Here is a 22,023-nt window from a genome sequence, read left to right as displayed (position 1 = left end):
TCTCTGGGGCTTGTGGGGTCGTGTCGGCTTCTGCGCTCCGTCAGGGTGCATCTATGTTGCTACGCACTTTGGATTCTTTCTGGTGTGTTGTTTTTGTTGCTTTTATGGTACATTTTCCCACCAGACGAGTGGGATTTGCAGGCCTGCCTCTGGTTTTCGCTGCTTTTTGTATCGCGATTGGCCTCATTGTAGCTTTTTTTACGTTAGTGTTTTGTTTTTTTGTGGCATGGCGTTGATTTTAACGCAGTCTGTTGACGCGTTATCTGGTGACTATCGCATGGTACCGCCATGTTGTGAATACTTGGTTAACTTGGCGTAAATTTCCCGAGATAGACTGCGATGTTGGTGGTTGCGTTAAGTTACTCTTGCGATGGTTATCACACGTTCTTGAGAATATGCCCCTTAGTGTGTTGGCTGACTGGTACCTTCCAGCCTGCGACACAGACAAGTTTCAGACTCCCTGAAAGGGAGAGCTCACGCTCTCAGAGGTCAGAAATCTGCTCATCAGAAGGTGTTCCCACCTCCTCCAGGAGAATGGCTAGCAAATTAGCATCTTATTGCCTTTGAAATACAACCTGAGCTTCCCCCCAGGCCTGGGGAATGCCACCTCTGCCCTGAGGCCCATTTGGCACCAGAGCAGGTGGGAAAACACATATTCAGGAGGCGTGTATTACCCACAGGCTAGTCACACCCCTAAGGTGGGCAACATGAAGTGGACAGCCAGAGAAGGGTTTCGCCATCTTGTTTTTGGTGAGAATAGAGACTTCTGGGTCAGGGTTATGCCCACTTCCCACATGAAGTGATCATACAGTGGGTGGAGTCACCCTAGAGGTAGGTAGCCAATTTGCTACTACCATGTACTCCCCTAAACACCCCTAAATTGAGTAATTTGGGGTCCCTTGACACAAGAGAGACAGATTCAACAACTGCAGAACAGAAGACGGACAAAGAAGAGCCAACACTGCAAGAACAGAGGACCTGCACCAAACTTAGCACCAAACCCTGTCTGGCTGCTGGTACCTCAATAATTGCAAAGACCCGACTTATCCTAGAGCTGTGCATCTTCCCTAACACTCGGAGGACTGTCGAGCACTTTGCCAACCATTTAGCATCTCCTTTGAAGTGGTGGAAACATCCCTGTGTATCCGCAGGCACAGACCGTACTTGTCCGGTACACTGTGCTGCTGGCAATCGGGTTTACCAAGGGATCAGCATGTCAGGAGGAGGTCTTCATGACTCTAGAAGGTCAGCCCTGTCTCTCCTCTGGGTTTTGAGACTCTAGACCTTCCAGGAGCTCCACTGCACCAGTACCCTGAGTACCGGGGCACTTGCAACAGCCAAGGCTTGTACTTCATCCAGTCCAGACACAACCACCTTGGAAGATCTTCCTGCACATTGAGGAACTACAGGACTGACGAGATTCACAACCAGAGTGGCCCTGCTGTCTAATTTTCCATCCTTCTGCAGAACCGACCAACAACCGTGAGAACCTCAAACCCCAGTGCCTAGCCAGCAAAGACCCTCTGCACCCGAGCTCCACAGCCCGAGGCTGTGACACCTGACTGCGTCCCCTCAGCATAGGGGTCCTTCCGGACTTGTCCCCAAGTCTCTCATTGCAGCCTCTTTGTTTCAGGTACCAGTGACTTGACCGGTATAGCACTCAAAGCTCCCATCCCGACCAGCACCTCTGCACACGGACACCCCAGGGCAGGTAAACCCAAACTGCTGGTGGCTCTTTGGAGCTTGGCCCCCTAGCACCTCATGTCCTAAAGGGCACCTCTGAACTTCAACTGCAAATACTGTTCTGCTATATGTGTTTTCCTCCCATATGTTTACATTGTATCGTATGAAGCTCATACCTTATTCGTTTTTAGCCAAGAAGCTTCCTGTGGAATAACTTCATGTAAAGGGCACTAGATGATGGTGACAGAGAACATCCAGAACATTCCTTCATGGTTGGTCAAGAGCATCCCTTCGAGGAAGACAAAGGGCACCTCTCTGAGGGTGACAAGGAGCATCCCTCTCTGGCTCCCCAGCCAGGTCTGAAACAGTCTAAGTTGAAGTTGTTTATAATGACCATGACCTATCAATGTTGGTACAAACATTGTATTGCGACTTATATAGCGCACGTATCACCCGAAGGTATCAAGGCGCTTGCTTAGGGAACCCGCCCTGGTATTCCCCTGTGAGATACCCCGGCAGGGTATCCACAAGGTGAAAGCCAGGCATCCCGCCGCGAGGGGCCGTAGTGGAGATTAAGCAAGCTATTGCCCAGAGTCGCAGAGTGTGACCCCGTGAGTCGAGTAGGCACCGCAGCGAGAATTGTCGAGTCCGTGGAATTTTTGAGCCCGAGACCCGCCGAGGCGGGGAATCGAACACTGGTCCACGGCCGATCTCAGCTTCCGGGTCTGCCGCCTCTAACCACTGAGCCACGCTTCTCCACCTCCATTGGGGAGGTTGACCACGATACTGCCTGAGCATTTGCTCGAGCTTGGATTAGCTGGGAGGGGGAGGTTTTAGCTACTTAGGCTGATGGTTGCACATCCAGAGGACACGTACAGGCGCTATAATATGGACAGGGTGTTGAGAGGCCTGACTCGATCGATAGACTTTTGGAAGCCGCTGCCCTTGTCAGGGATCGGACAGGCAGCCATTGTCAAGATGGTCTTTCTTCCTCATTGCCTATACCTTATTCAGAACTCGTTGTCTCGATAGCCTGTTAATTTCTCTGGTGTGGGCGGGGAGGCGTAGTCCAGTCAGCCTGCTGGTACTGAAGAGGGACATGGAGAAGGGGGTGCTAGCGCTGCCAGATATGCAGCTCTACTATTTCGCAGCACACTTCAGCATTCGGCTCGATGGCTAACAGGCACAGATAATTGGGAGTAATGGCTGTTGCAGGGTATGATTGACGAGGACACCTTGCAGTGCCTGCTGTTGAGAGGTGACAGCACTGGTGACCCAATCCCCTACCTGGTACAGAACACTGCTCGAGTATGGAAGCTGGTGGTGAAAACGGTATTACGGATGGCCCCCTTTGACAAGGAGTTGCACATCTGGGACCTTGAACCCTTTTGGTCCATAGATCAAGGTATGTCTATGGAAAGCTGAAGAGAGAGGGGGTGCATTTTAGCGGGCCCTTTACCCGGGGGAGGTTTTCATCACATTTCAGGACGCACAAGACACTTTCGACATAGGGCAGTGTCACTTTCTCCACTCTGCCAAGCTGGAGAACACGGCCAGGGAGATCTGATGCACTCATCTGGCAGCTCCACCACCTTCTCATACACTGGGAGGTCTGATTAGCTGGGACGAGGGCAGCTACCTTGTTACACTTTTCTATAAAGCTCTCAGTTACGGGTACCTCTTAAAATTCCCTATCTGGGCAAAGCGGCACGGGAAGTAGACCGGGGCGATCCTATCACAGACTCAGACTGGGATCTTGCAAGTGGTCTGGTGAGCAGAGTGTCATTTAACCATAGATTCAAACTTTTGCACTTCAATTTCCTACACTGCACATATATAACTCCTGCGGAACTTCACAGAATAGACCCTACTAGGGCAGCAAAATGTGTTTGCTGAAGGGAAGAAGGCGCCACCTTTTTGCATGTAGCAGGGCGGTGTACTGCGGTTTTAAACTTTTGGAGGGAGGTGGTCCCTAGAGTGGTGGAAACCGTGAGCATTGAGATTCGATGCACGCCGGCGAGAGCCAGAAAACGCAAAATACCCTTCACATTTCTGCAACTTGCATTGCTCCTGGCGAAGTGCAGAGTAGCCATAGACTGGATGGGGTTCCGGGTGCCAACCATAATCCTTTGTGTCCCAGATGTGTTGAAGTGGAGAATTTTGCAAGAGCACCATATACGCATCTCCTGCACTGATGAGTTGGCTCATGAATTAGTAGCAGCTTGGAGGCAACGGCTGAATGATTTTCATGCATATGGGACCTCAAACTCTGATGCTCACCAGGGTGAATAGGTTGTTTAATTCATATATTGGGTGCATTGATGTAATTTGATGGGGTCACCTAGTCCGAATATATTCAATGCATGTTAGTCCTACTGGTGGACTTGGTGCATACAATGATGTTTTTTACCTCCGTCTTATAGAGCACAGGTTAGGCTGGATGGGGAACACACTGCCTGTGCAGTTGATATGCACTGAATGTAATGTTTACTGTTTTGAAAGTGAAGGTTTGAAAAAAATGTTGGTACAACCGTACTTCACCAGTAAGTCTAAACAAATGTTCAAATGCCGTTTCGCTTCTAGGAAAAAGATAGATAATGAACCTGTGCTTCCTTGGGTGACTAATTTGGGACTCAAGCCCACCACCAATATAACTGAAAGTTGGGCACATAGTTTTGTGTCTTGTTTGAGAAAAATACTTGGGACCGGTAAGACCTACAATCCAGGGGATAATAGTGGTCCTGTGCTTACTACAACCGACTTAGTCAGTAACCCTAGTGACTTATGGGGCGTGCTCTCACCGAGCATCAATATGGCCTCTTGCCCTGCCAGCTGACACATCGTCCAACTAAAATCCTGCAATAAAGAGGACCAATGTTGCCGGCTGTCCGGGCTCTACAACTGCCCATAAGATACTGCACCCGATTGAGCCTTTTATATCACCCGCCGGCGCTCCGAAAGTCATTATTCGGGAGACTAGCTGTGTTGGCCTAGTCGTGAGTGAGAAGAGCGCTGTTTGACTTGGCCTGGACGTGCTCTAACGGCAGGCTGCGCTGGCACGTCGGAACAGAGGACAGCACGGGTTTGATTGAATACATACCCTGCTTGGAGCGGAAGCCTGCGGAATCGGAGGGGGCTTCTGTGGTGCTCCTTTCCTCCCGAGGCCCCGGGGGTAGTGCCGCTTCCCTCTGCGCGCGGGAGGTGATGTGGTATCGATCCGATTGACGGGCTGGGCGGGCCGATACCTGTAGGCCTCCACTGTTTATGCGGATCAAACTGGCCAGATCGGATGTTCTGCGGGTCGTGCTGTGGAAAACTGCGTAGCGGATCATAATCCGGAGTCGAGCGAAGGTCTGTGCTGCTGGGCCGCGACCACAGGCTGCCGGCTGGGAGCTGCTAACTCTCGGCGGGAGTGACTAAGAACTACAACGGCGAGCCTGTCCTAGCTATCGAGATTGATGGAGCTGCCGATCGCTACCGCACTGTCGGCCAAGAACCAAGAAGGCAGGCGGTGAGTGAGACTGTGCGATTGGCTGCCTGTGTTGCCGGCTGTAACCCGAGCCGGCCGTATGTGGTGGGGCCAGGCCACTGGATGAATCCGGCCAGGATGTAGCGACCCGACCTGGAGTGGAGATGGTGATTGTGTGGCTGGGGGCCATAGCGTGAGAGCTCGACGTGCTTCTCTGCCAGCATACATCAGCGTGCGTGGTTGTAACACTGCCTAAGTCATATTGGTGCGACATCGGGCACTGGGGCGCAGCTCCAATTTCTTTAGTCTGGTGTTGCCCTGTTGACTACTTTGCCAAGTTGGTGGACACCCTGCCCTAGCTATGCCCCCTCGATAGGTGCAGGCTCCAAGGACTTGATCAGTAAATACCACTGTCATCATCCGAAGGTGAAGTGGTACATGTCAAAGACCCTTGAAAGCACCATTTGGCCACTGTGGATGCTGGCTCAGAACCAGACCCAACCACCAGGGACTATTTTGGATTACCAACAGGTGCCTGGCTTGCCAGAGAGAAGTGCGGGCAACTTCACTGTAGTGCTGGTGCCGCCTATGGCTATAGTGAAGCCCAGTCACCGCGCTAAGATATTCGGGTCTTTTGAACACAAATCTACACCCCTCACTAACTATGGGGAAAACGGACACTAAACAATCTAAACTCCCATTTGAAAATAAGAGACTTATGAGGCACACAGAATCGGAACAGGACCCTGAAGTTGCCAACAGAGTCTGGATGGCGGAGAAGGGCGAAGATCTGTGATCCTTTCTCCTGGAAGTAAAATCAAGTCTAAAAACAACAGACAACAAAATTGACAAGCTTACAGACAACCTGGATCAGGTAAAGCAACAGTTTAATGTTCATGAGATCCGACTGGACACATTGGAAAACTGTGTAACAGACGCACATGAATTCCAGTCTGAGACCAAGGAACAGCTACTAAATATGGAAAAGGTACTAGACATTATAAAAGCTAAAAATGAAGACTTGGAAGCCCGGTCCCGCCGGAATAGTATTTGCATCACGGGAATACCAGAGACTACTGCGATGGGCAAGGTGGAAGAATTTGTGGAAACACTGCTGCGGGACCTATTTGGGTCTAAACTCTCTACAATGTTCATAGTAGAGCGAGCACACAGAACTTTGGGTCCTCGAACTCCAGTGGGTGGCACGCCTAGGCCCATCCTCTGAAACTACTCAATTAGTGCGATCGAAATGGAATACTCCGTGCTGCCAGGGAGATGGGACAAACTACTCCTCAAGGCAATCAAATCTCCATCTTTACAGATTTCACACCTTCTGTTCAAGCGGCTAGACGCGAGTCTGTGCCAGCTAAATGCATCTTTCGCCAAGCTGGGATCCCATACACACTACTATACTCAGCCAAGTTAAAAGTCACTCAAGACAGCAATCAATACCATTTTTCTGATGCAAAGTCTGCCTTAAAATTATTTGCTTCCACTGGTGGTTAGCCGTTAGTGGCTTGACCCTCTGGGGCGCTATGTAGCGATATCTGGGCGTGGGAGGGTCGCACGATTAACCTCTGCTCTGTTTATATTCCTCCAAGACTACACATAACCACACTCCCAGACATCGGGAAACTGCTCCTGGACATGCCAGGTGGGGTCGTGGTCATAGGGGGGGACATGAATGATGTGATGGCTAGAGAAATAGATAGGTCCGCGGCTCCAACTGACCGGGGGGGGGCATCAACAGGGGGATTTTGTACATGCGATGGGTTTGGTGGACCTATGGAGGGCACATATCCCCCACCTTCGACAGTACATGCATATCTCTGCGGAGCATGGTTCGGGGTCCAGGATTGATTACCTCTTTACACAGGTGGGCCACATGGGCCTTTTCCATAATAGTTGTCATAAAGCCAGAGGTATAGCCGATCATTCCCCGGTAGGTGTACAGTTAGGGGGTCCCGCGCGGGATTGGTCTACTCCTCCTAGGTTGGATGTTTTCCTGTTCAAGGACCACGAGTTTCAGGTACGGTTTGGGGATTGAGTGGACCAATATTTTGAGGAGAATGCGGGCTCCGTCAGATCTCATTGTACCCTCTGGAAGGCTTACAAGACTGTGGCCAGGGACTTTGTGCAGGTATAGATGGGGAAGCGAAGGAAGGAAAAGTATGCTCAAATTGATAGACTAGAAACTGAGATTCACAACTTGGAGTGTGTCAGGGGGAAGTCACAGGAACAGGAGCTGGACATCAGACACACACTGAGACTCAAAGAAAAAGAACTGAGGGATGTGATGACTGACCAGGCGAGATCGCGTGCTATTGCTACGCAGAGGCGTGTCTATGACTTGGGGGATAAAGCAAATAAGATGATCGCCTGGCTTGAGAAGCGCGACAGAGACCGTAACAGACAGGACTATGCGAGACACCAGTGCGGAAATAGCTGAGGCGTTTGCGCAATATTATAAGACTATCTATCAGCTGCACACTGAGCGATGGGAATGGGAGTGTGCTGACTTCTTGCGTGACATACCCCACCTACATTAGTCCCTGATGATAAGGAAATCCTGGAGTCCGATATTACAGTGGAGGAGGTAGAGGCGGCCATGGGTGATTTGCAGGCGGGGAAGGCACCGGGTCCTAATGGGTTCCCGGCGGAGGCGTTCAGATGTGTGTCGGGACGGGTTGCCCCACATATGCTGAAAATGTTTAATGAGGCCAAGCAGGAAGGGCTGCTCCTGAGGGATCTTCGATCTGCCACAATAGTGGTAATACATAAGTCGGGCAAACCGCAGGATCTATGTAGTTCCTACAGGCCCATCCCACTCCTCAATTACGAAACCAAGGTCCTGGGCAAAATCCTGGCCACCAGTTTGGGGGCGGTCATTCAGTCCTTGATTCACCCGGATCAATTGGGCTTTATGCCTCATAGAATTACAAGACTCAACTTGCGTCGCTTGTTTGGGGTGCTTCAGGCGGTGTCTACACGCCCGACTGTACCGACAGCTCTGCTGTCACTGGATGCCCATATGGCCTTTGACAGTAGGGAATGGCAATATATTTACGCGGTCTTGGCCAGATTGGGCTTTGGGGATACCTTTAAAACATAGGTGAGGTTGCTATACACTGCACCGCTTGCCAAGGTCCGTGTAAACGACGCCCTTTCCAGGGAGTTTCATTTGGGACAGGGCACGAGGCAGGGCTGTCCGCTTTCCCCGACGTTATTTTTCCTGGCCCTGGAACCACTGGCGCTCTAAGTGTGGCAGGGTATGCTCAGACGTGAGTCCCTTGTTCACTTGGCCACTTGATTCAAGATAGCCTGGCTGATGAGGATTATGAATCCGAAACCGGTCCCAGGATGCTTGTTTCCGGTCCAGGGAAGACATGGCTTGGCAGTTCGGGCTGGACTGTTCCCATGGGGCACAGGGTCAGACTGATTTGCATATAGCCATGTCTGAACTGGGGTGGCTGAGTGAACTAAAGAATGGTGATGGATTAAACCCAGATCAGTTGACTGGGGGTGAGTGTTTGATTTGTTCAAACGCTCCGTCCATCATCCCCTTTTGTATCGCCTGGAACCACTGGCAGCGTGGGTACGGACTCATCCCATGGTACGAGGCATTGACTTAGGGGGCGGATGGGAGGAGCATATATCGTTATACGCTGATGACGTGCTAATATATGTCCAGGATCCGTCCGACTCTATTCGGCGACTCATGCGGATCTTACGCTCGTTTGGCGAATACTCTGGGTATCGCATTAACTGGGACAAGTCCCTGGGTCATCTGATGACAGGCACGCCTCCGGATCTAGCTGCAGAATGTCGAAGGCTGGTATGGAAGGAGACCTTCCGATACTTAGGTATCTGGATTACGAAGTAGGAGGAGGAGTTCATGCGCATGAATGTACACGCTCAATTGGAGCGGCTACGTGAGGATGCTGCACATTGAAGGACTCTCCTGCTCTCCCAGATGGGACGTGCTGTCCTATTTAAAATGATGGCCTTCCCCGTCTACTTTACGTTTTGCAGAGTACTCCCTTTCCGGTCCCGGAGAAAGTCTTCCGGGTGATTGACTCGGAGCTGCGCACATTACTTTGTGGAGAGGGTTACCCGAGAATCGCTCTGAAGAAGCTTCAGCGGGGATCTACGAGGGAGGACTCGCTGTCCCAGATGTTAGGCTCTACTACTGGGCGGCACAGTTAGTAAACATTAACGGGTAGGTGTTCGCCCCGATGGATGAGCCGGCTTATAGGATGGACCGTATGGTGTTGGGTAGTGGTACCTACCTGGACGCGCTGTATCTCGGGGGTAGATGCAGATCACCTCTGCCGCCTTTGACGGCGCAGGTTGTGGAGGCGTGGAGGAAGGCGACAAAACTGTTGGGATGGGAGGCTAAGTTTACAGCTCAAACCATGCTGTGTGCCGGGAATTACCTCTCTGAGGTGACAAAACTACAGGGCCTTCGCAAGGGGAGCCTAATTGGCATTGCCGTGCAGGGTGATACATGGAAAAGAGGGGACATGTTAGAGTTTTCTACCTTGCAGGCGGAATTCCAGATGGGGAGGGGGGAGTTCCTTCACTACCAGCAGCTTAGACATGCCGTCTTCCGCCATCGCCATAGAGGGGAACAATTACCAGACTATGTCCCACTGGAAGATAGGTTGTTCCTAGACCCGATGATTGATAAGGCCATTTCCCTCACGCATACAAAGCTTATCAACAATCTACCTAACCCACTGGGGCCTTTACGAGAAAAATGGGAGTCTGAGGTTGGGTTGTTGGAGGAGGATGATTGGAGAGAAGCCCTGCAGAGCCCCCGGGAGGTGGCGATTCGTGCCCGGTTTAGACTTGTTCAGCTGCGCATCCTGCACCGCTCCGACACTCCACGCACGACACAATGCCGTATTGGGTGTTGATTCACAGGTCTGTCTGCGAGGCTGTGGAGATGTGGGCACCTTCTTCCACATTTTGTGGGACTGTGCCAAGATCCGGGCGTACTGGTCCAGCCTGGCGGATATAATGTCTGAGGTGGTTGGTGCGGATGTTCCTCTGGAGGCCCGCTGGCATATCTTGGGAGAGACGAGTGACATTACCTGGCCTAAGTGGGATAAGGCCTGGTTGGCATTGGCAAGCATGGTCGCCAAGAGAAATATAGCATGATTGTAAGGTAGTGATGTGGTGCCAACAGTGGAAGAATGGGGAAGCAATCTAGATTGGTGCCAAAGGGCTGAAAAAGTGATATATAAGAGCAGAGGGTGTCCCAAGAAGTGGGAAAAGATATGGGGAGCGGGGAGACTGTACAGGGGGGAGGTGCTGGAGACCCAATCTGTTTCCACACCTAACTGATATTATGTATGAATTTGAGGCTGAATATGCAGGCCAAAATGTCTGTGACAAATTCTGTGCATGTCTCTGTCGCTTGTATGTTCATCTACCATCAGATGTAGTACGGTGTGTAACTGTCTTAGAGCCTGTTATCTTAATAAAAAGATTTTTTTTTAAAAGTCTGCCTTAAAATTTAGTTGGCAGTAGGTGATCGCTGTCTGCCTTGGGGCGAGTAGAGGCAAGACTAAGTTATCAATGATTGAACTTGGGCATGCAGCAGTACTGTGATCATGTGGAGGAGGCAGCCGGTGATGTATTTTATGTAATCTGGTTTTGTATACCATTGTACCCTTGTTAAGGTAACAACAGATGGTCCACCAGATAATTCTCAGCAGCCTGACCACCATTGGTTATTTCACTATGTTGTTGGGGTGTTATGGGAGGGTGGAAAATGTAAACTCAACCTAATTGGGGGGTTGGTGTGTGTGGGTGGGGGGGCGATATTTTGGGTTACAGTGCAGCACAGGTTTAGTATCAATTTCAGTCTTGAGGTCATACATAAAACTGCACCAGGCCTTAAAATAACGGAGCAGACAGGAATACATAGAATGAATTGGACTCACTGGTCCAGAGATTCAATTGACAGAGTTCGGAAAGGAAGCCCACCGGGAAGTGAAGTTTCTGGCGAAATACCATACTGCTTGACGGTACAGGGAAGGGGATCGCCCTGGGAAAACACTAGCTAACACACTTCACCCTCCTCGTAAGTCGGTATATATTACAGAACTGCTGCATGACAATAACATACCAATAAGAGGGTCTCAGAAGACGCTTGAACACTTAGCCCGCTTCTGCAAAACATTGTACACTTCTAAGTTCCTACAAAACATTGTACACTTCTAAGTTCCCAGACATAGATGCAGATCTGCAGACATATTTCGACTGACTAGAAGTACTATGGCTCGCCAAAGCTCATAGGGACTACCTCAACGAACCTTACTCTCTAGATTACATGTTACAGGTCATAAATATCCTCCATAATGACAAAGCACCTGGACTGGATGGACTGGCTACATACTTTTATAAAACATTTGCTAATATACTAGCCCCACTTGTGTTAGATGTCTGTCAAGAATCAATTGGATCTGGTCGCTTCCCACCTTCTATGCATGAGGCTATGATTCTTACATTATTGAAACCAGGCAAAGAACTAACAAGCTGTGATTCCTACCCCTGCTATCACTCATCAACATTGATAATAAGATCTACGCCAAACTTATAGCGCAATTACTGCAGCCCCTTCTTCCCCTTATTGCCCATCCAGACCAATCTGGGTTAATTCCAGCCAGGTCCACATCACACAACCTGAGGAACTTCTTCGCCCTGGTACATTAGTTTGACCCCCAGTTGCCCGTGACGGCAGCGCTGCTAGACGCAACCAAAGCGTTTGATTCTGTCCAATGGGGATACATGTTTGCTGCGCTAGCCAGAATAAGCATTATCCCTGGCTTTCTTGACCAAATTAAGCTTCTATATCCTGAGCCCACTGCTAGACTGCATGTAAATGGGCTTCTGCGGAGAGCTTTTCTATTACTCGAGGCACAAAGCAGAGATGCCCGCTGTCCCCTCTCCTGTTTGCTATAGCAATGGAGCCTTGTGCCGCTAGGATTCGACAACATCATGTGAACAGCGGGGGGAGGGGCCTTACAATCTCGCTATATGCAGACGATGTGACACTCTATATCAGGGACCCAACAGTAAATACATTGCCTATCTTACGTGAGCTTACAAGATTTGGAGGCCTCTCCGGAATCCAAATCAATTAGTCTAAGTCGGCATTGTTTCCATTGACGGACTGTACAGCTCTGTGCACCCTTGAATACCCTTTGAAATGGGCAGAAGGTCCAGGAAAATATCTGGGGATTAGGCTTAACCAAGATGTGCAGGAGCTCTGGGAACTGAACTATGGGCGCACAGTCACCTGTCTTGAGGAGAAATTTAAAATCTGGACCACCTCCCATTGTCATTAGTGGGTAGAATAGCAATAGCGAAGATGATAGTGTTGTCAATCTCTTGATTCCCCTCCCCTCAACACGAGGAGAACTTTGATAATCGGAGTAATTTGGACCGGGAAACTGGCGAGAATTTCATGGGAGCTGCTTACGCTGCCACTAAGGCAGGGTGGCTTTGGTGCGCCGGATATTCCCTTATATACCTACTGTGCTCAGGCCCACTTTCTCCTTTACTGGATACACCTCACCCCATTTCAGCAACATGTGGCGATTGAGCTGGATAGGGTTGCTCCTACACCATTGAATGTGGCAGTCTTCGTGAAATTCAAAAGACCTAAAAACGAAATAGACACATCAGAAACTCTGCGTTGGGCTTGGGACAGGCTACGTGCAAGAGCAGGTATGGAACTGCTATATGCCCACTTCAGCTATACTAGCATATAACCCCTTGAGACCAGTACTGGCAGACCAAGGTGAGGTGAGGAGGGCTGGGAGACTAGGCATGAACACGTTTGCAGATTTATATCCAAATGTTACCTTCATATCCCAGCCGGTGTCAAATGCGGAGGCTGGGACCCACTTTTCGGATTTGTTGTTATATTCCTGCATCAGAGCTGCCAGCCACCAGGTGAACAGGTTTTTCCCACCCCCGCCAACACTTACTGCCCTACAGCAATTGCTGAATAACTCTTCCCAGCATAGACTGATAACACGTTTATATAACACAATGCAAAGTGATGCCCCGATCACGCATCCAAAAGCCCTAGCGAGCTGGAATGAGGAGCTACCTACACCCCTGACTGAGGAACAATGGAGTTTCTGCTGTGGACAACTTGAGGCATTGTCTCCAAATTATAAACTCCACCTGATTCATTTTAAGTTTTTACACATGTATTATAGAACACCGGTACAGTTACACCGCGTGGGGCTCCAGGAAGACTTGAACTGTTGTAGATGTTGCTCTGCCCAGGCCTCATTCCTACACCTGGCCTGGTATTGTACCTAGATTGCGCACTATTGGTCAGAGATATTCAATGCGGTCAGTAAAATACAGGGAAAACACGGTAACCAATGCCCCTCTTGGGCTGCTAGGATACACGAAGGATGCTCTGGCAGAAACTAGGCGATTGTTGGCCATGTTGCTCTTATTAGGCAATAGAAGTGTGGCTATTCATTGGGGCAGACCGGGTGTGCCGAAGGTGAAGACCTGGGTTATGAATGTTACATTATGTCAGGAGCAGCTCAAAACCTTCTGGGTACAGATGCCAGTGGCCTCTCAGCCTAAAGATATTTGGGAACCTTTTTTAACATGGATCAGAACACAGGGTCCCGAGATTATGGCTCTATCCGTATCCCCCGAGTAAATATCGTTTTGCAGGTGAGCTCGCCGGGAGAGTAAATGTTGGTTGGAGTTGCGATGCTTTCAGATATATATGTAGTTACTGTTATGGACACCGGCCTCTGGACGGTCTGGCCCTCGATTGCTTAACCTTTATAATGAAGATGCCTACTGTGTGATGACATTGTTACGACTTGGGGAGATTCCCATATGCTGCACTGTATTCTCGACCCTTTGTTGCAGTACCTTTGCTGTTTTTGTATTACTGTTGCTGTAATTTCCTTGCTCTGACATTAAGGGAAATGTATTTACATTGCCGTAAAGGCAAACTGAATATTGCTTTGTTTTTTATCTTGTCTTTCTCTTTTGGTTATGTATATGTTACATTAAAATGCAAATAAACAAACTTACAAAAAAAGAACCCTAGTGACTTATAATTTCAGTAGACATTATACTGATGTACGGAGGAGTACCCTCAAAGATCTTAGAATTTCGGAGAAACGTGAATTACCAAAAATTCAGGGTTTATTTGAAAACTATTTGTCTTTGACACATTTTGAATCATATCGAACCTAAAACATACTTTACGTCATAAATGGTTTTGAATTACTATAGTACTCCAATGTTCAGCTCTTTCTAAAAGCTCTGATGTCACTGAGAGTGGTCATTTGCTGTGAATCAATATAGCCACTACAGCCAACACACGTTGCGGGGTTATAAACATTGAACCGAAAGTGTTTCCTAATCATTTCTTTAATAGTTTACATACTCTCTTTGAGTTATAGTCCATTTCTTATGAGAACACTTTCCATTCATCTGCTGTCATCCTGGTGCCACCCTATAAACAGTACGTCTGAGTCCTCATACTGGCATGAACTTGTAATTAACCCGCGCCGCATGCAGGTCATAGTCAACATGTCATAAAGAGTCCGATATTCCAAATCCTTTGCTCATTGCGGGTTTTTCTCAAAAATTTTATAGAGGTTCTCCCATCACACCATCTTCACTCCAACAGCCTGCACCATTCTGGGACGAATTATACCAAAATTGGCAGGAGCTTCACACAAGCAGATATTTCAAAAGTCCATAACTGAACAATCGCTCCACCAATTTTGATGCTGTTTAGAGCATTTGGCTCCACTTAGCAGCATTAAAGGTAGTCACAATTTCTTTGTTCTTCCTGGGCAGCTGTGATCTCACTTCCTAGATGATTTCCACCTGCATGCACTCTTCTGGTTCTCCTCCCGTATCTCCTCCTCTGGCAGGGCACTCTTCTAGTACCCCTTCTGCCTGTACCTCCTTCTCCTAAAGGGAACTCTTCTAGTAAACCTACTGCTCGAGCCTCCTCCTGCAGGGCAATTTTCCCGTACCCCTTCTGCCTCTACCTCCTTCTGCAGGGCGCTCTTCTACCCCATCGGCTCTTTACTACTTCTTCTGGGCACTCTTCTATTAATCCTTCTGTTTGTACCTTCTTCTGAACAGTCTTCTGTTCATTATTCCTCTTCTGTTTGTATCTTCTCCTGCATAACACTCTTCTAATATCTCTTGTGCTCATACCGCCTCATCCTGGGCACACTTCCAGTACGTCTTCTGCTCAGTGAGTTGGCCACTCCCACCAAGGTAGTTCCAGCTTCTTCAGCAGGATCAGGACCCAAGACCCTTGTACCAGTCCTTACCCACCAGTCAAAAGGGCTGAATACTTGACAAGCCAGGCTTCCCACTTGGGGGTTGTAATTCACCAACCGCCTTTCTCCAGCAGACAGCTCCTCTATTCTATAAACAGCCCACAGCTCTCCTTACAGGGGTCCTTTCTAGTTTGTCCTCACCTGTAAGGAAGCCGGCAGTCAAGGATCCTGGCTCGGGAACAAAAATATTTATCTCCATCAGTGCTTTGTGGATCTAGACACTGGTCAAAGAGAATCCTGCAAAGCAACCCGGGGTTCTCACTAATATTTTTCCTAGTTTTTTTAGATGTGGAGGAACATTTGAGAGCTCCATCTCTGGAACTTGTCCCAGACACTTCTGAAATTGTATTTATTACCACAGGCTGGTCAGGTTTAAGTCTTTGTCACTCAGTCTTGGCATGAAGCAAGAGTAGAGCTGGGTGTGCCTTGACCCAGGGATCTGAGACAAAGGCTCAGAAGAGAGGCCTCGCCACTCAGCTGCTACACAGAACTGCATTAACTCTTCTGGGGTAAAGAATGCAGGAAGTGGGCAGCGAATGTCCTTTCAAAGCATCATTTGTCTCCGTCATTCCTTTCCTTTCACAGATGTCTGGTCCACTTCAAAGATCTCAAGAAGGTTCCACAATCTACCTCCCTATCTGGCAGGCTCCCTCCATCCTCCATCATATGTACTATTCACACATAGAGGATCCAAAGTGGAGTCCTGTCCCCCTACATTAAATCACAAAAGACACATTCCATGCTCACCCTAACTCCCACTTTCAGCATGCACATAACATGCACTCTCGGAAGATGTCTAGGCGCTATAGATTACAGCTAATAGCTAAATTATAACACAGATTACAGTGGATGACACTCCATTAGGAAGGCTCACATCACTGCAGAGGTCCAAATACCTGTATTCAAAACATGAAATACAGAGTTTTCATGGGTAGAAACACGTTTCCATTTGCCACTCTAACTTATACTTTGCGGTCTCATGTGGCTCCATTCAAAATATCACAGACTGTGTCATGTGGCCTCATTCAGAAAGTTGTAGACTGCAGTGGTTCATGTGATCCCATTCAGAATACCACAAATTGTGTCATGGGACTTTTTTCATACTATTAGACTGTGTCATGTGAACTCACTCATTGCTGAGTGATGTTACCAAGGATGTTGATTCACCAAAATGGCAGGGGTCGCTGAAGTTACTTCACACACTCTTTGACCTTAATGTCCCTCATATGCAATGTGTGCCCCTTTATGCTACATATTACCTACAGTATCCCAGTGTCAGAATTTTGCAATTAATGCCATCACATACCTTAGGTTACCCATATGTCAAATTACAACTAGTTTATCAGGACTAGAATTTTGTCAACTACCCCCCCCCCACCTCCATATCCCATGGCTTTCCTCCCTTAAGCTAATAAGTATCTTCAATGAGCTAATGCCAGCATTTTGCCATGAGTGCACCCTATGCCAAGAATTTCCTCCAGTGTGCCGGTCCCAGTATTTTTCACAGGTGCCTCTCATGCTAATAATTGGTTCCAGTATGCCACTGGTTCCATGGGTCCCTCTATTAGCCACAAATTGCTTTCAGTATGTAAGGGCCAATGGCAGACCAGGAGGCATAACATCACATTCTCACTCTCATTTACGTCCATTCACTCAATCACACTCATTATCACTCACACTCCATCATTCATTCACAATTACACTCATTTATTCTCACTCAGTCTCACTCATTCTTACACTGACGAAAACATACTTACTGATACTCATTTGTACTAACTCCGTCATTCTCATACACTCACTTACTCATTCTCTCTACTACATTCACGCTCACTCACACTCACATTCACTCTAATTCTTACCGGCTCATGCTTTCTCACTCATGTGCACTCACCTTCTTGGCACTCATTCTGACTCATTCATACTCACTGAGACTCAATATCAGTTATTTTCACCTACTGCCTTTTGGTGGCTCTCAATCATTAATTGTCACTGACTCTCTCTCATTTTTACTCATTCAGAATGGCACAACTCTATGTCATTACCATTCAGAATATAATTTTCTGCTATGTCATATGACCTCATTCAGTATATTAACGATACAACCTGGTGGGTAGCTACCTCCCAGACTCAAGCTGCTACCGAAATGCGAACTTTCAATTTGAAAAATCCAACATTAATCCACGTTTGACCGTGTTAATCCAGTGTAATCCTTGTTTATTCAGAAAAATACTTCGAGTTGTTGCAGAGACAGTATGATTCCACACTTTTGATGCTTTAGAAATGCCAATCCAGACTTTATTCTCTAGCACGTCAAAATTCACATGCCATTTTGGGAAACTGTGCATATATATATACCCAATACATTTCGGGCTTGGTAAACCATTCATCATGGGTCTGAAATGTAAACAATGCCCATCAGTTAACAAGATTCATCAAGAGTGTGTATATCAACGTAAATACACTTAAATAAACCATTTGTTTGACTTACCATACCCTTCTATACTTCCATGCAGTGTGCTCTGTGTTCTAAACTCGTTCTTATGCCGAAAACATAACCTTTGACTTCCCCATAAATAAATGCACTCTTTTACAAAAACCATTCCCTTTACCTTCCCTATTAACAAATGTGATTGTTATGTGTTTGCTCATTGTGAACGACGTGCCCCATATTTAGATATATCCCGAAACTAAATGTGTGTCTTCTCATTCAACCGATCACATTCAACTCACCATTCGCTTCATGTCCAATTGAAATCTCTAGTATTTTGTGCTGCAACCGGCAGTGTGGCTGTCTAAAATTTCCACACAAGCTGAATCAGGAAAAAACTGATCTAAATATAACCTGCTGTGCCCCTTCCGGAAAGTTTGAATTTCCCTAGTGGTCGATTATCAATCGATACATATACTCATTCAGAATATCACATTCTTCTGCTAAATCATGCAATCCCACAGAATGTGCTGCTTTATATGATGCCAGTCACTGTTTTCTAACCATAGATAGTTACAAGTGTTTCAATCCTAAAAATATTGCCATAACTTTAACATCGATGTGGAAACTAATTTCACTGTGTTTGTTTTTCTGTTTTGCAGGATGTCAGAAACACCCTAAGCAGGTAAGGATAGTTTCTTATCCTCCTCTCAGTGTGTAAGAAGCAGGTCTCACTACTGCAGTGTGTAAATGCTACTACTAAGGTCACACAAACTACTGGGAAACTTTCAGATCCTCATAAAATCACTTTGCATCCTCAAAAAAACCCTTATGCCCTCAGAAAATACCCTTGATTCGTCTGAAAACTTAAGTCCTCGGAAAACTCCCTTGTGTCATCAGGAAACTCTCTCAAATTTTCATAAATCCTGCAAGTCATCAGAAAACGTATTTAAATCCTGAAATAATTGCTACAGAATAGCTGCTGTCCTCACAAAACATATGTGTCTCTATAAAATCTACCCGAAGCCCTCAGAAAATTACCCTGAACACACAGAAAACCCCAGCACAGTCTGGAAAAGTCACCTCAGGTTTTCCTCAATTCGGAGTTGTGCAAAAAACTCATTAAAAATTTGCTAACTGGAGGAGGAGCCAAGATGGCGGACGGACCGGACGTGTGAGCTCCCGGCTCTGCTAACCGTCTGCTGTTTTTCAGAAATCCTGGCATTTATATTCGCCTACAGCGTGTGCAACTAGGGCCACGAACGAGTTGATGCTACCCGCGTTCCTCCGCCGTCCCCGCCGGCTGTTTTGGCTGAGGATTTGCGAAGTTTGCCGACTTCCGACTCTGCCCCCTGACTCTGCCCCGATCGTCGCCGCCGGACGCTGCTGGTCATGTTCGGTGGGACAAGTTGGGGCAGGGCTGGAGTTTAATACACCGTGGCCGGCTGCAGAGGTGGGCTGACTGGCTTAACTTTCTTCGGCGACGGAGTGGGTCCCTGCGAGGCTGTGGCCGTGCAAGCGACACTTCCTTTGTTCTGCGGCCGGCAGTCTGAGCTGCCTCCATCTTAGAGCGCCCCCTCCGCCGTGTGCCATCCACATCGACAGAAAACGAGGGGGCTTTCACACCGCGCTGGCCTCGGACTACGAGCCGTGTTTCCTTTGGTGGCCCTGCCTAACGTCCCTCCTGGTTATGGAGTCGCCCCCCCCCCTCTCCGCTGTGAGCTCATTGCGGGGGTGATATTGGCGCCTGACTACCGAACCGACACAGCGGTCGCTCCCGTATCCCCAGTCCTTGCTGCCCTGCCTCTTTGCGAGCTTGAGGATGCTCTGGTGGCGTCGCTGCGCACTGCTGCCCGGCCGATGCCGGAGAACGATCTGAATTATGGCGATATCCTGGCAGCCCTTGCAGACCTAGGGGCGACTTGGCGACAACACGCCCGTGAGCTGGAGCGGAAGATTGACGGTGTGGTGCCTTACAAGGAACGACTGTGGCTGGCTGGCCCCCTAATACCTCTCATTTCTCCTGCGGTGGATACAAGGTTGCGCAATGAGACTACTGTGGAGCGTTCTGTCCTTGGCTACAGTATCGAGGGTTCCCTTCTTGACGAGGCTACAGTTGCGAGGTCTCCTTCCACTCCGAAACCTGAGACTTTGCCTCTGCGAGTGCTACCGTGGTTTTTTCTACATTGTTGGACTGTTTGCCTACAAAGGGCGCTCGTCAACTTGGACACGGTGATGGTCGGTGATTGGGAACACTCATTTCCTCTTCCTCTGCTTCTTCTATTCCGAGGGCGGCCATCTTGCTCCTTTGTTCTGCCTGCGGTGCACTCGCAGCGGCGGCCATGCTTGGAGGGGTTCCAACGCTCCGGCCAGGGCTGATGTTGTCTCTCTCTCTGATTTGGCCTGATCGACTGGCTGTGCCCGGACTATAACGCTTGTCGATATATTGCTTATGCTGCATATGTGTGCTTCCCTATTTCAGAATGCAATTGCTATTAATTTCCATGGTCTTTTTATTTTGGGTTGCGCTTGATATGTCTGATTTTTGTCCCTTCCTAACGGGGTGGATGTACTTGCGGGCTGGGGGTCCGGGGATGCTTGATATTGCTGGGGGTCTCGAATTTCGTTTCTGTCCGGCTGGAGGGGACTCGGGTTGGAGCGCTATCTTGATATACGCAGGGGCTCTATTTGGGATATCACTCCGCATTAGTGGCGATGACTTTTGTATTTGCTTTGGCATAATTGGTGTGTTTTAGGTCTGGTGCTGGTAGTGGCGGCCGGGGCTCGGACATTAGGGCCCTCCTCCGGGGCAGCTCCTTTTGATTGATGGCGCTGTTTGGGACTGGCGAAGTCCATCTTGTCTCTGGGCATCTTCTTTCTGTTGTGTGCGGCCATTTTGTCTCTTTGTTTTGATTGGGGCGGGCCCTCCGAGGGAGCCATGTTCTGGGATACGTTTTCGGACTGGCCGGGGCTCGGGGGAATTTTTCTCTATGGACATGTGCTTGATTGGCGGGTGGGACTCGAGATGGGGCGCTTCTTCTTCATTGTATGTTGCTGTTCTGTGAGATGCCTTTCCCCATTCTCTCCTGTGTTTCATGCTGTACTGTTGTGTTCGGGGTGGAAGGTTTACTTGTGGTTGGGGAGACCGGGAGCATATGGAATTGGCCCTTTTCTCAGCGATGGCCATGCCTGGTGAGATTCTGTCGTTCAAGCCGGGCTGTGGGTGTTTCCCTCATTGGTACTGTTTGCTCGGCTGGCGAGGACCCGGACTGCACCATATTTTGCTATGTTGTTTTGTGCTGGCCCGGGGTTCTGGGTGTGCCTGATTCTGACACTCTTTTGGTTCTCGGTCCTCCGAATCTACTGTTGTGCGCGGCGTAGAGGTTGTATATGGCTGGGAAGTCCGGGAGCTCTGATATTGTGTGGGCTCCTCCCCACCTTCCTTTTTTTCTGGGAGTAGTGGATTAGTTTATTCTTTTCTTACTCCCTATATTTCAAGTGTGATGGGTCTTTCTTTCCTTTTTCTTTCCATTTTCCTTTTTCCTTCCTTTTTCTTTGTCTGTATTTCGGGTTCTTTAATGGGCGACAGACACACTGCCGGGGGGGGGTAGGCCGTAGCCTCCGCATTGGTGTAGGGTGGGGGGTGGGATTTATTTTACTTCGTTTAGTTTCTATGGGCCTTATTTTTTCTATCTTTCTGCGCTTTCTTAACCTGTTTCTGTTCTGGGTCCGCGATAGGGGTTAATGGGGAGGGGGTGGCGCTGTATATGGTGTGTGAATGATGACTGATGATTTGGTTGCTTTACTTCGTGCCGCCATATTGCTCGAGGTTTTAACTTCCATTGTTGTTTCTAGTGGTGAGGCCGCCTGCCCATACCGTGATGCTATTGTATGGACTCAGTTCTCCTTATTTCTTATTCTTCACTGTTTTGTATTTAGGTCGCAAAAAAACTTTAAAACTTAACCTTAAATGCTCCTTCTCCTCGGCGATGTGATTCTATTCAGTGTAACGTCCATTGCCTGTTGCTATGTCATCCGCTGCCGCTGAGGAACTGTATTGCTTGCACTTGTGCTTCAAA

At 48.4% G+C, this 22,023-nt stretch overlaps 1 protein-coding gene across 1 annotated transcript in view; it reads left to right on the top strand.

The window, feature by feature from the left end:
• LOC144828795 (E3 ubiquitin-protein ligase TRIM39-like) overlaps window positions 1-22,023 on the top strand; it is a 342,704-nt gene that overhangs the window by 191,768 nt on the left and 128,913 nt on the right. The window contains exon 4 of the mRNA XM_078687274.1: window positions 18,607-18,629. Coding sequence (XP_078543400.1) covers window positions 18,607-18,629 — 23 coding nt within the window. The remainder of the gene's footprint in view (window positions 1-18,606; window positions 18,630-22,023) is intronic.

The sequence above is a fragment of the Lissotriton helveticus genome, chromosome 4_1, assembly GCF_964261635.1.
Source record: "Lissotriton helveticus chromosome 4_1, aLisHel1.1, whole genome shotgun sequence".
Classification (NCBI taxonomy): domain Eukaryota; kingdom Metazoa; phylum Chordata; class Amphibia; order Caudata; family Salamandridae; genus Lissotriton; species Lissotriton helveticus.
This window is presented reverse-complemented; position numbering and strand designations above follow the sequence as displayed.